This window comes from Perna viridis, chromosome 8 (genome assembly GCF_037379345.1).
Source record: "Perna viridis isolate PV_CMFRI_1.1 ecotype Kerala chromosome 8, ASM3737934v1, whole genome shotgun sequence".
NCBI classification, from domain to species: domain Eukaryota; kingdom Metazoa; phylum Mollusca; class Bivalvia; order Mytilida; family Mytilidae; genus Perna; species Perna viridis.
Genome location: NC_142452.1, coordinates 29,029,507 through 29,043,888, shown reverse-complemented (window position 1 = coordinate 29,043,888; position 14,382 = coordinate 29,029,507). Strand labels below are relative to the sequence as shown.

The window sequence follows — 14,382 nt, the reverse complement described above, 5'->3', positions numbered from 1 at the left end:
ACTAAACCTCTCAGTAAAAGTTTGGAACGTCCATCAGAAAAAATGATGGGATGGGCCACTCTCCTATTCAGAGTATAATAGCTAACCAAATTTGTAGTAAATACCCAAAAATGGATTCATTTTTCACATGCAAAGCATTTTTTTCTGACATTTTTTTTTATAGAATATGCACTTCCTACTTCATTAACAACAACTTTCAATAAGTCACTTCCCCGATGAAAATTGACCCTTTAATGCCATCAACCAATTGTTAAAAAAACAAGAGGCTCCCAGGAGCCTGAATCGCCCACCTTCTTGAATTTTGCCTTTCAAAGGCAATAAATTAAACAAGAAGTTGTCCAACAATTTTGACTTAAGAAGTCTTTGGTAGGACTATCACAAGATCTTTTCAACAATTGAAAGTTTCTTTCAATCTATCATAGTTTTCAAGATATTGGCTGAAAACTATTAAAAAAAAAAAGAGTAATTTTTTTCCTTTTCAAGGGCAATAACTCTTACAAAGAGTCTGAAGACTTTTGTAGTCCTAATAATATGGATCATTTCAGCTATTGAAAGAATTTGGATAAACCTAACGGTTTAGGAGATATATGTGAAAAACTACTGACTGACCCTTATGTTCTATTTTTAGTAACAGTGGCCATGTTTTTTGACGAATCAAAAATCCCTTCAACAGTTCTATGCAGTATACCCCAAGGAACAGTCATACAAGTTTGGTTTCAATTGGTCAAGTAGTGTCAGAGGAGAAGATTTTGTAAAGAAATAACATTAAAAATAGCAAAAATCGATGAAAAATGGCTTAACGGAATAAACCAAAATTTGACCAGAGATAGATCTCATCATGCTGAACACTTTCATCCCATCAGAATTCAGCTAAATCTAACGATTTAGGAGATATAAGCGAAAAACTACTGTCTGACCCTTATGTTCTATTTTTAGTAACGGCGGCCATGTTTTTTGACAAATCATAAATCACCACATCAGTTTTATGCAGTATACCCCAAGAAACATTCATACCAAGTTAAATTCTAATAGAGTTTTGTATAATTGTTAATGATGACGACGATGGACGCCAAGTGATGGCAATAGCTCACATGGCCTTTGGCCAGGTGAGCTAAAAAAGGAAAAAAAAGGTTTTTGAACAAAAGTTGCTATATTGCGATGTGTAATCTTATTAAATTTGCAAAAATATATAATTTTGTTTCTTTTTCTCATGAAACATATATTGAATTTTTGAGGTATAACATGTCAAACAGGTTATTTTATCCTATTTGTGAGGGAAAAAAAACTGACCAAGTTAGCTTTCTTATTATTAAGGTGCGCTGCATATGATTCAGTCTTTGACCCAACATGAATTTCTCTAAAGAGCCACCAATCTGAATCACTCTATTTGTAAATTCTGTACTCTTCACTTGTAGCATCAATTATAAGCCCAATCTGTTTGTAAGTAACATATACATACCAGTATAGTTCGGGTCTAAAATATTCCTAAAATAATATAAACCTAGTTCTTACCAACAGTTCATGTGTCTAACACTTTCCACTGTAAAATCACATCAATTTAAAACACAAAAATGTACTTCAAAGTAGAAATCTAATCCTATTTACTAAAACTAATATATATCAAATAATATCATATAATCTGAAGTGAATACAGGTAAGTCACTCAGGTAATACCATAAATGCTCTCACCTGGTGAGGTGTCAAAATATTATATATTTGATGAAAAGTTCGAGTTGCAAAGAATCTGTGTCTGTTTAGAAATAAATCTATAATTGGGGTAACCCTTCTCCAAAGTCTATCCTAATCTGTTGCTGGGTATCTCGTGATTTGGATATCAATAAGTCTAATATCCAATGTACATTTTGGGAATTTTGTATAATTAAGAAATAAGTTTACTCCCAGGAAATAGTCCATGTATTTTCTACAGTTTCTTTCCCAGCAGACAAAAAAAAAAAAGAAGAGAACAAAAGTACCTGCAAAAATTATTTTTCATGATGAATCATCTCCTTTTAACATATACCCATTGAAGAAACTACAAAATTTCCCGTTATTAATACTAACAAAGTTGGAAACAAATGATTGAACAATTAGAGAAGATAATATTGACCGTTTCTTAATCATATGTAATGACGGACAGACAAAACAATAACAGATAGACAGACAGACAAACTATTCCATGTAACAAAACAGTACTGCAGACACTAAAGTTTTTTTCATATTTAAAGCTAGAGAACCATACATAAAGCAATGGAGTTGAATAAATTGTAAGTTGAATAAATTATATTTATTCATATCCATCAAAATTCTATTTGAAGTGTATAAAATAGAGAATCAAAAATGTAATAGGTTAATATTATGCAAAGAGTAATCAAGGGAACCAAGGTTATGGCGATAATCAAAAGAATGCAATCCAGAGACAAAGACCAGACATGGAAAACAGACACACACAACAAAGAACATAAAGTAACTAAAATCATACATACAAAGTAACAAAAGCAAATGAGCAAACTGTGGGTAAAAATGAAAAATATTAAAACTTGGATCCCCCTTTTTTATAATTTTCTGGATCTGCCCCAGGACTGTGGTGTCTAATTAAGACTCACACCAAAACAAGGACAATCCAACAAATGTATAATTAATTAAATTTCTAATAAGGGAAAGGTAATACAGTGGAGATTAGTACATTAGTTGATTCATTTTCCTAAACCTTTTTAGTACAGTGGGATAACAAAAAAATTAAATTTGAAAACAACACAACAACTGTAAAAATCAACACAAAACATTACTATGTAAGTCATACTGATTTAAAGTTCCAATTTTCATAGTTTTTGTGGTTTGGTAAAACCATACCTGTTAACCTTTTGAATGCTCAAAGAGGGATATCTTCCTCTTTTCATCTTTTCTAAGAGGAAGATTTAGCTTGATCGAAAAAAGGAGAAATTTGGAAAAGAGGGAGATTTGTGTCTTCCACATGGGAGACTTTCTCTCAAAGAGGGATATTAACTCAAAAATAAGAAGTCGTTCTCCTAAAGGGGGTGGGTTAACAGATCTGAGTAAAACCCCTAAAAAAATCCATTGAAACTTAAAGTACTCCTCTAGTCTCATCCTCTGAAACCCAGTGTCATTTTGTCTACTCCTCCATCAGAGAAGTCTGTGACAGATACAACCCTGAGTTTCCTATGATGATACCAATGAACAAATTCCCACTTACTACCACCTGATCCTGAAACACATCACTAACTCATTCCATCTCACTCATTTCTGCATGGGTTCAAAAAGGATGCTGTAGTATATAATACGTGATAATCAAAATCTTGAACTTGGTGAATAGATTCATAAAGTTCATAAATAAAATACTGATAAATGAAAAACTAGCAAAATGAATACTAATCACTTTTCCTTTAGTAATGACTACACCGGCAAAATTATTTCACGTGATTTTCACACGAATTTCACATGATTTTCACCTGAATTGAGCAAATAAACTAAGTGAGAGAGTTCACGTGAAATTTGGGTGAATGGAGCCTTCACGTGAAATTTACACAAAATGTTCAGATGAAATTCGTGTATAGTGAATTTCTCGTGAAAATCATGTTAATTTCATGTGAATTTCACACGAATTTCATGTGAAGCCTGATTAACATGAATTTCACATGAAAAATATTTGCCTGTGTAACTGTTAAAAGTATTTGAAACCTGTCGAAACTGAACCCCTTTTTGACTATAGAAATCTGGACTGATTAGTTTAGTATAAAAGGTGATTTGTTTTTCCAGGTTCAAAATACATTGAAATTGATATGAAGAGACTTAAAAAAAACAAAACATTTTGTTTAAACAGGTTTCCTTGTATTGGGACAAAAACAACTAAGTAATAGCATATACTACATGTATGAATAGTGAGGTTTTCCTGTTTCAACAAAAGATATGAATGTGAAGCCCCTAACACCAATAATAACTTCCAAATGGGGGGGAACATTATTTTCCCTGATATCTTACATTAACTCAATTTTATGGCAAGCTTTCAAACATGGTCCAGGTGCATGTACAATCACAATAAGGTTTAAAGATGATTGAAAATCTCTGAGCAAAATAAAAGCATCCATACATGAAATAGGCAAAAAATGAAATGAAATTATATAATGCACAAGGAAAATAAGAATATTTATAATAATAAAATTGAATGATGACGGGGTTTAACAGTTTATTTTTACCTACAAATATATCAGTTCAATTCAAGGACACACATAATTAAAGTTTACTTCTTCAGAAATGTTTGGAAATGATAGAGCTACGTTAATATCCATGTAGGTACAAATGTAAACTATAAAACTAGAAACTCTAATGGACTAACCATTTAAATGTCCAAACAATGATGATAAAAGAAAATATTTCTTAATTGTGTTTAGGACTGTCAAAATAGATTAAAAATTTCCAATTAATTGAACCTATAGACTCAATTTTTTTTTTCTGTATATCATAATTGGTCAATATAATTTCTATGCTTGTATTATACATTTTAATCTTGTAATTCGGTAATATCTAAAGATATGGGACAATTGTCCGATAAAAATTTAAATGTATTTGTGCCTAGGTTTATGGTAAAAAATTATACTTCTGTTGACTTAGCTCTTGTATATGTTTGTATGTATATATATCAAGCTAATTTGAAAGACACAAAAGAATTTGTTATAACTCTCTACAATATAAGGTCAAACTAGAACAAATCATTACTTCTCATTGTGTAGTTTCATTCTCTCAGTGTTTGTTCATCTTGAGAAAAGTACTTCATGGTAGAAAATAAATCGAAAAGTTTGAATTTACATTATGTCTATTTCAAATATTATCACAAAACCGACAAAACCACAGGAAAACTTGACAAAAAATTCAATTAACACATTTTATTTACATCCCCAAAATGGAATCCTAGCTACTTCACTGCCAAACATCTTAAATAAATATGAAAAGGTTCAAATAAGCTGCAAGTAAACATAATGTTGCACATGTTAAGTCATATGTAATTACACCTTTTAAAACATAAATAGCCCTGGTAAACCTTTTTTGGTCTTTAGTCTTCATTTTTCTGTTGTATATATCTGGTAGTTTTAATTAAATCTACCACATAGATTGAGTAAGTATAAAATATAGGAAAGTGTATGATATGATGCACAAAATTCACTTTAAGCTCATGTGTACAAAAGAAAAACTACAGTATCTTATGTATTGTAAATAAATCTCTGCATTGAAGCACATGATACTGTTAACCAGAATATATTTTTGCTATGTTTTTTTCTTTTTGTGATTTCTGCAACCAAACTACTGCAATTATTCTAGAAATCAGATTAGAAAACTCTCATGACAGTTTAATTTTCATCACAGGGTCTTACCATGAAAATAACTTAAAAATAAAACTGCAGGGAAAATTTCATGGTTTACAGAGTGTATTTCACCTTTTTTTTAGTTTCAAGTTCTCAGAATACAAAATTAGAAAAAAAAAAACAAAAGAAAGCTGATGACTACCATTGTACAAAAAATTGATGAAATCAGACAAAACTGTTTGTGAGTTATCAGATAAAAGTGCGAGCAAATGAGACAGACAGCTGTATAGCATAAAAACACTCTTAGTGAGACAGGCATATAAAAGTATCAGAACATTATGCCTACATTACTCAACCTCCTGAAAATGCCCGCAATTGAGATTTCAAAAGTTGGCAGGTACATGCAAAAATCCTACTCAAAACTAAAAATAACAATTCAAATGGAAAAACATTACAGAAAAATGTCTTGCTTAAAAGAAAAGAATTCACAAATGTTATAAAAAAATTGACCAGACTATGCAAAATAATTCACGGTGTCTGACAATCAGATTGCTATGACCATTACTTGGGCCAAAATGTCCCTATAAGACATTCTGTCCGGTAAAGATTGCTTATTTACCTGGCCTGAAACATTGACAGTTCCATTTTCCCATTCAATGAAAACGTAAAATCTGATTTATTACAAGACATTTGGTCTAGCCAATTTGGATTATAAATGAGACCAAGTTACAATAGAACTGATTTACCATTCCGACCTCTTAAGGAAATTCTGTCCACAGCCACAATAGAAATAATTTACCATTCCAGCCTCTTACGGAAATTCTGTCAACAACTGTATATCTGAAGAATTTTTTAGTATAATTTGTGTCCTAATAATTAAACTTCTAATTATAATGGAAATCCTGAAAATCTATCACAGTAAACAGGCTACAGCTCAAGGCTTATGTTAAACAGTAATGCTATTATCCTTAGAAAAAAAAAAGGTCAGCAAATTTATAAAACCTTTCCTTAATTTTCAAGTATGGAGTAAGCCCCTGTAACTTTAATGTCTATAACTTATTTTATTTCAGAGATGGTTAGCACTTAAAACTGTACAGGGAAATGTAAACAAATCATTGAAATCATTTCTATTTGATTATTAATTGAAAAGTATCACGAAATTTGGTAACCAACAAAAAGGAGTTTTCCGTTGATGTGTATACTGAAAACCTCAAAATCATGAATTCAAGAATCCACGAACTTGTGTTTCATCCCTAATCCATGAAAATTGGTACCAATGAATTGAAGTACTTTCACAGTATTATGAATAAGGCTGCATGGTACTTACATGAACCAACAATCACTAGTCTGTTTCCCATACTGACAGGGATTCAAACTTTAATTTTCAAAAGCGAAAGGTCTTGGAAATTTTTGCATCCTAAATAAAAGGTCCACAAAACGAGAGAAAGGTTCTCAATAACAGGAAAGGTAAGGTAGGGTAAGTCCGGGACCTAAGTAAAAAAAAAAATTCAATGGTCGTGCATAAGAAATTGAGGGTCCTGGACCTCAGACCAGCACTAGTTTTAACCCATGAACTAGTAGACAGTAGAAAAGCTTTGTAAAAATGTTTGAAGTTGGTCATATGACAAAAACATTATGAAGTTTTAAGTACATGAATAGTTAAGCAGGGGTGGATCCAGAAAAAAGGGAGACTAAGGTTAAGGGTATGCCAACCTACCTCAGAAACGATTTGTTCTATATCCATCTTCCCTTCTTACAACCTCATCTAAAAAATAAAAGCAAAATTCTTACCAAATGCAAAAATATAAGGTATTGTTATCATACTTATTTTCCCAATAGTTAGTTCTCAAATCATTAGTATTTAAGTTTGTGATATGTTGAAAATTACCATGTTATATGAATATTCACAGGTACTTACATGTACTTTTACAACCAACTGCAGATTGTGCATTTTGTGAAAAAAATACACCACAACAAGAAGTACAATAACAAAAAAAAAGGGTCTGGTTTAGACAGGTTTTTGACAAACATTATAGAGGGAGATTTTCATGGGGTGCTTATTTTGGCCTATTTCAACAGTCTGTCTAAAATTACTAACATAAATTCTGTGTACTATGAACTCTGGGCTTAATCATCATTGGCCAAAATTAGAAACGCCAAAATTTTTTGTATACTTTTTTCAAAATAGCCAAGTTTTACACCCTCCAAAATAACCTGCCATATATTATATGAAAAAAAATATGATTGACATTTTCATCCTGGTGCGGATATTGTCTCTTTTACATATTCAAGTCAGGAATTTCAGGTCTCTGTTTGGTTTTCACTAACTTTTTTCCTGTACCTTTGTATACCTCTCTGTACCTGCTCTGTGGTGTGAGGTTTCATCGTTGGTCATTGAAGGATAATGTCTCTTTTATATTTTCACCATATCTATTCTCATTACATACATTTGCATGATGAAAATAAGAACCAAAGCAAAATTTTTAACATACTTTTTTTTCACAGTTTGAGCACAAAAACAAAGATTAGAAATCATTGGGGCATGTTACAGAAATAAGTTAATTATTATGATAAACAAAGCTTAAATAACAGTCTTCATAAAAATACAAAAACATTTACCCCTTCTTTTTCTCTGTGTAAAGTCCAAAGAATAAATTTAAAAAATCATAGGTACATTGTACATATTTGTACATTTTGTACTTTTTCTGCTTTATATGCTGCTGAGATTCCATTCCATTCTGATATTTTAAGAACAATTCTCTGTATGAATCAGGTACATCATATGTCTCAATGTTTGGTCTTTTTTGCCTCAAATAAAATCAATACATCTAGAAAACAACTTAAAAGCTATTTAAATTTATCCAGAAGCATTGGTTTATATATTTTTTGACTGCTTATATAAGCAAAAAGTGCTGGAAAATTTTCCCACCATTTTTTCCGTAGTGCATTTCAACTAAATTTGACCTATAAATATCTTAAAAAGGCAAACTTTACAAACACTTTGACATTTATTTCTTGAGGTTAATTGGATAATGCAATAAAATTTCCATGTAGTTTTTCTTCATGTGCCATACTGTATACATATTTTGCCAAATTCTTAGACGGAGAAGTACTTAAATTTAACACCCCAGATATAGTGTGGAAACAGACAGACAAAAAGCAATTATCCTCTAGTATCCTTTTGATAATCTTGGGTCTTCAATGAGGGGCCATAAAAATAAGTTGATTATTGTATTGGACTTATCAAATTATGATTTGTTTTAAAATGTTTTCATTTAGACATATTTGCATGAAGCACGCTAAAGCATGGCTTCCAGCCCCTGCTCTTGAACTTCATTTCAATAAAAAAATTTCCTGAATTATAATGCTGCATGTCAAAATTTCAATAAAATTGACACTTTCAATTACATGGTCTTACAGATTATGCAGATTATTGGCTTAAAGAATTAGTCAATTAAGTGTGACAAACCCATACTGTTTAATGTATTGAATTTCAATAATAACCTTCCTATGTCTAATGTAGTATTAGGTCAATGAATTAAGTAACTGATAAGCTGGTTAAACTCCTCCTTAAATTAAAATGTACATGTAATTAAAAGCTGACTACATTAGGTATCTACTAATTTTTATAAAACATAGTAAGGCAACAAATATGTTGTCAATAATTGTCATTAATTATAGATTATGTCAACGAGTAAAATTAACAGTACCAAAAAATCATTTTACCCTAGACAGTTCTTTTCTCAAAAAAAAAAAACAACAAAACAAAACATAAAAAATAACTAACAGAGGACAGGAAACTTTTGAAAAAGGTTAATACAATCACTGTTTACTGTAGAGTTATTGCTATTTTAGGATCCATGTTACAACATTAAAATGTGTTCATTACTCGTAATATGCATGCAAATGTTTTTGAAATTAAGTTTTCACTTTTAATTTAACAAAAAGTTGCATGCTGTATCATGCTAAGAATACCCATAGTCAATTCTTTTTGTCAAATTTATGCATCATCTGCAAATTACTAAGATTTACAGTAAGCAAGATATATGCAAGTAAAAACCTGGAAAGAGAAGACATGGCACAAGTCATCATACTGAAGCAATAACTAAAAATCTCAGCATTCTTTCTAATAGATGGTGAGAAGTCTGCTTCAAAAAACGGTAATGGACTTACAGATAGATGGGCTGTCTGACGATGATCTCAATTTAGCTCCTCCAAATGAGTGGGTGGGTGGGGGATGGGGGGGTGGGGGTGGGGTAAATTAACTCTCATTTTTAATTAAAAAAACACTCAAATCATAGCACAGCACTTTGCATATAGCAATGATGCAATATAAGAAAGAGCTTATTTTATATCATGCAACTGAATTGTGAATCTCTACCTAATGGGCATTAGTATAATGGGTATTCCCTTTATCTATTTTGAAATCTGTAATTCCCCTTCCATTAAAGTGGGTCTAGGGAGGGGGGAAGAGTTACAGGGGTTGGTACCTTATTGTTGAATAACTGGATTTAAATGAACATATTTTAGCCTTGATCCCTTTTTATTTTTCTACATACACCCTTTCTGTTTTAAAAAAGTTTCAGAACCCTTCCATGGGGATTCATAATCATCAACAGTCAATCCATTTACCAAACTGTCTTTGTCCCTTTTCTGTGTAACCTTCTAAACAGAAACAATCTTGATGCAAAAAAGCAGATTGAATTAAAACTAATTTATATTGATGTATTAGTACCAAAACCAGTTAAATTTCATTAGAATTATAATCTTGTAGGTAAATGTTATTCCACTAACTCTGTTGGGCTTTGATATGCATCATTAACATTTAGATCTAAACACAGTTTTTACTTTAAAAGGATGAATGGTTATCTTTCATCTGTGAAATGAATAAACTTCCAAGTTCTGGCAATCATACAAATGTACCAATAACTAACATTTTTATTTCTCTATCAACATCCTTCATTTTCAATGCTATAATTACATATTCAAGAATTAAGTAATATGAATAGGGAAGTATTTGAACAACTATTGACATGAAAGTGATGTACATTGTACATGTAGATGCATTTTATATTGGATTGGAATAATGTTCCATAGTAAAATTGGAGCATAAGCCAGCAACTGTGTCAAAAAAGGAATTGTACTGAATTTCAGTTTCTGCTAGTGGGATAAAAATGCTCCAAAAAATGAAAAATATATAATATTTTCTCTGCTGTGAGTGCAACCCTTCCCAAAAAGGAGAAAATTTATATAAGCAAATAATTTGTTTTATCTACTACAATGGTTTAAGGAAAAAAACAACAACAAACAAAAAATCAACATGATCATTCCTTTTCAATAAAGTTTAATTTATGAAGAACTTAAAGTCTCTGACCTGTTATAATTAAAATTAGAAAGAACTCACACACAGATATTCAATAGTAATAAGTAACATGGATTATAAGTTGAACAGCATTCTCTTTGAACATCAGCAGCCTCATCTTAAGTATTTAGGGTATCAAGATTATTGCAGGGTAACTTTAGAAATGTTATCAGAATTGTGCATGGCAAATCAACTGCATACAATTAATCCCCATAAATGCCATCTTTTGGCTTATTTGGCTAATGTGAACACACAAATAGATTTTAAACATCAAGCATACTAAGTGGAAATCAAGATTGGGGCATTGGCACCAATATGAAATCAAAATATTAATTATATACAATCAAGCTGTGATTTACAGTGTAAGATCCTGAATTGTAAAATCAATTTCACATGCCTTATAATAATGGTGAATGAACACCCGATTAAACAATTAAATCAATACATGTAATTAGTAGCCCACGTTTCTTACCTGTAAAGGTGTTAAATCTTTTATGCATCAACACCCCAATATGTTTAGATGAAAAGTACACAGCATGCACCTATCATAAAATTTCCATGCGATACAAAAATTTTCTAATAAATCGAACTTTTATATATAATTGTTTGTGAATGTGTATGTGTCTATTAAAAGAATTCACTGGGTCGTGTTTTGAATTGTAAGCTTTTAAAGACTTATGTGGGGATAATATGTCAAATCATTTTTGCCTTTGAACTTATCGCCATAGAGAATGTAAACAAATGACCCATGTGATAATTTGGCGGGAAAACATAATCTCGAAAATTTTGGAGGCGACACCGGATTCCGTCATCCGGAATGAATTCGACATAGTCATTCATATATAATTCAATTTCAAATAATTATGCGAGAGAAAAACCTTTATAAACATGTACAGACAGCTGATTTATTTTACGTATTAGAAGTTTTACAAAAAAGGTGGGAGAACCAAGGCCCAATTTTATTTCTTAAGAAAAAGGTGAAAATACGCATCATGTTCACTTGTTTTAATATAAAAAAAATGCCAAATTTAGCATTATCATCAAGATTTAATGACTTTTATTGCCTTATTGAGAATCGTTCAATGTCTAACAAAAATGTTACATTTTTTTTTCAATTTGATAAGAATGGGTAATCAAGAGAACCAAGGTGTAGCGGTAATCAAAAAAATGTAATCCAGGGACAAAGACCAGACATGGAAAACAGACAAACACAACAAAGAACATAAAGTAACTAAAGCAATACATACAAAGCAAAAAAAGTAAATGAGCAAGTCGAAATCCACTAAAAACTGGGAGCATGGACCATGTGCACCGGTAGGTTAAGCGTCCTCTGCTTTTCTAGAAACACCCACCGAGTGGCTCATAAAAAGTCAAGTCCGGGGTAGGTGAAAGAGGAAAGGAAAACTATGACACGTTGAACAAATCAGTTTTCATGGCGCAGATGGACACACCGTAACGGTCCACGAGTTCATGATGACGACCATAAAACTTTTGTAGTGATGACTTCAATCTTGTAGCAACATAACCCGGTCCCAGAAGCCTATTTGTTAGAATTCTAGCGCGAAACAAAAAGTCTGCGTAGTTTCGGCAAGTTCTGGCATAACGTATGAGTTGTGATATGAACACTACATACGCAGGTGCTGAAGGGATGTTGCCACAGATGAAAGGAAAGTTGACGATTCTGAATGAAATGTCTTCACGTTTGTCGTAAAATTTGGTCAATAGTTTTCCTTTACCATCGATTTCTAAGTGTAGGTCAAGATATGAGGCTGACTTCTGTGTCTGTAGTATCCTTTATCTCAAGTACTTTGGTGGGGGGGGGGGGGGGTAGATGCGATGTATCAAATCCCCAAAATTAAGCTTGGTTAAAGATAATACGTTTTCTATATAGCGGAAACTGAAATAAAAGGATCTAGCTAAACGATATTCTTTCTTTCGGGGGTACTCTTGAATCCGCCATGATGTTATATATATTTCCAATAATTATTCGAAATGATTTTTGAAATATGCTGACTTTACATAGAGAGTAACGGGGAAATAAGTTAAATTAAGATCATCGCAATTTTTCGATATGGCCAATCAAATAAAATTCAAAGATATATATATTTTTTTTCACAAATATATTTGTTTTAAAATCAAGAGCTTCTGAAAATAACAATAAGTCGTTCTTATTTGGTGAAAGTTTTCCCTCATATTGTACTGGATTCCTAAACTTGAGGACTATAACTAAAAGAAAGACAACTCAGTTTCAATTAAAGTTAAACATATATACAAAAATACCAATCATATACTTGCAAAATTCAATATGCTGTATACATGCTTCAAGAAATAACCTCTCATCAACAGCTGCATTAGAATCAAATATATAGGAAGATGTTAAACTCATGACTTCCATATAATTACAAAAATACCAGTCATAGACAATAGACAATATATATAGACAATATTTATTAACACAAACACATTTACATTAAATGGCTATGGCATGTAATTATAAAGAATTACAACAGAAAACACAAAACACACATTGGATAATTACACATATGAATATTTTCATGAATCATATATATCGCAAATACATGTGTTTTAAGGAGTAACCTCTCATCAACAGCATTAGAATGAAATATATAGGAAGATGTTAAACTCGTGATGTTCACATAATTACAAAAATACCAATCATATTCATGTTATATATTGCAAATACTCGTGTTTCAAGGAGTAAACTCTCATCAACAGTATCATAATAAAATTAATTGTATACAGAAAGTATTCAAAACTAAAACTTCTGAAATAGGAAACCTAATTCATCAACGAGAGGTTCCAAGGAATAAAGTCTAAATGTTAAAGGTATTTTGCAATTTGTAATATTGCAAATTCTGATGGGTATGATAGTCAAAATCTGATATAATTCGGGGTAACAACATTTTTTTTCTGCAAAACACACAACATTCAATGTTGGTTATCAGGGTTAGACGTGGAAAAAAAGCAGTAACAAAACCTATATATTGCTACCACATTCCCCAAAGAAGAGAAAGTGGAAAATCATAAATCTGTACTACCCTCTTTCGTTCTCTTCCAAAGACGATGATTGTGATCTACCGTCTATGTACTGTATTCCTATATTTCAGCCTAATATCTTGACCTACACTTAGAGATCGTAAGGGAAAACTACTGACCAAACTACACGACAAACGCCATGACTTTTCATTCCGTATTGTCAACTTTTCTTTCATCTGTAACCCACATCCCTTCAGGACCTGCATATGGAGTATTCATATCACAACACATACGTTATGCCAGCCTGTCGCAACTACACACACTTTTTGTATACCGCGCTAGACCACATACAATTAGGTTTCTAAGACAGACTTATGTCGTTACAAGATTGAAGTCATCAATACAAAAGTTTTATGGTCATTATCTTTCGAACGTTTTCTTTTGATTATTGCTCGGTTTCTTTGGTGACTCATTCACGTTTTGGCCATATCCTTGGATTTTAAGGTATCTGAATTATTCATCTTTTTTATTATTCAGTATTTTTTTATTTCGCCGATATTTGTTAAAGTCCCACTTATCCCCCTACTATTGAGATTCACGTGGTCTTCTACTGCGGTGCTGTTTGTTGGTGCATAAAGTGGGGTCATGGTGACTTTCAGAACTTTTGTCATAAATCTGTTCACAACAGCAGAAAGTGTATCAGTTGTC

General features: G+C 31.7%; 1 protein-coding gene across 2 annotated transcripts in view; it reads right to left on the bottom strand.

Moving 5' to 3' along the window:
* The window catches only part of LOC148610116 (uncharacterized), a 41,221-nt gene extending 29,882 nt beyond the window's left edge, over window positions 1–11,339 (bottom strand). Inside the window, exons 1-2 of one of the 2 annotated variants that reach the window (XM_088542215.1) lie at window positions 11,150–11,339; window positions 7,033–7,080 (exon numbers count right to left, since the gene is read on the bottom strand). In XM_088542215.1, coding sequence (XP_088398341.1) covers window positions 7,033–7,059 — 27 coding nt within the window. In that variant the 5' untranslated portion in view covers window positions 7,060–7,080; window positions 11,150–11,339. The remainder of the gene's footprint in view (window positions 1–7,032; window positions 7,081–11,149) is intronic. The other variant, XM_088542214.1, reaches the window with a different exon arrangement.
* Between the last annotated feature and the right edge of the window lie 3,043 nt (window positions 11,340–14,382).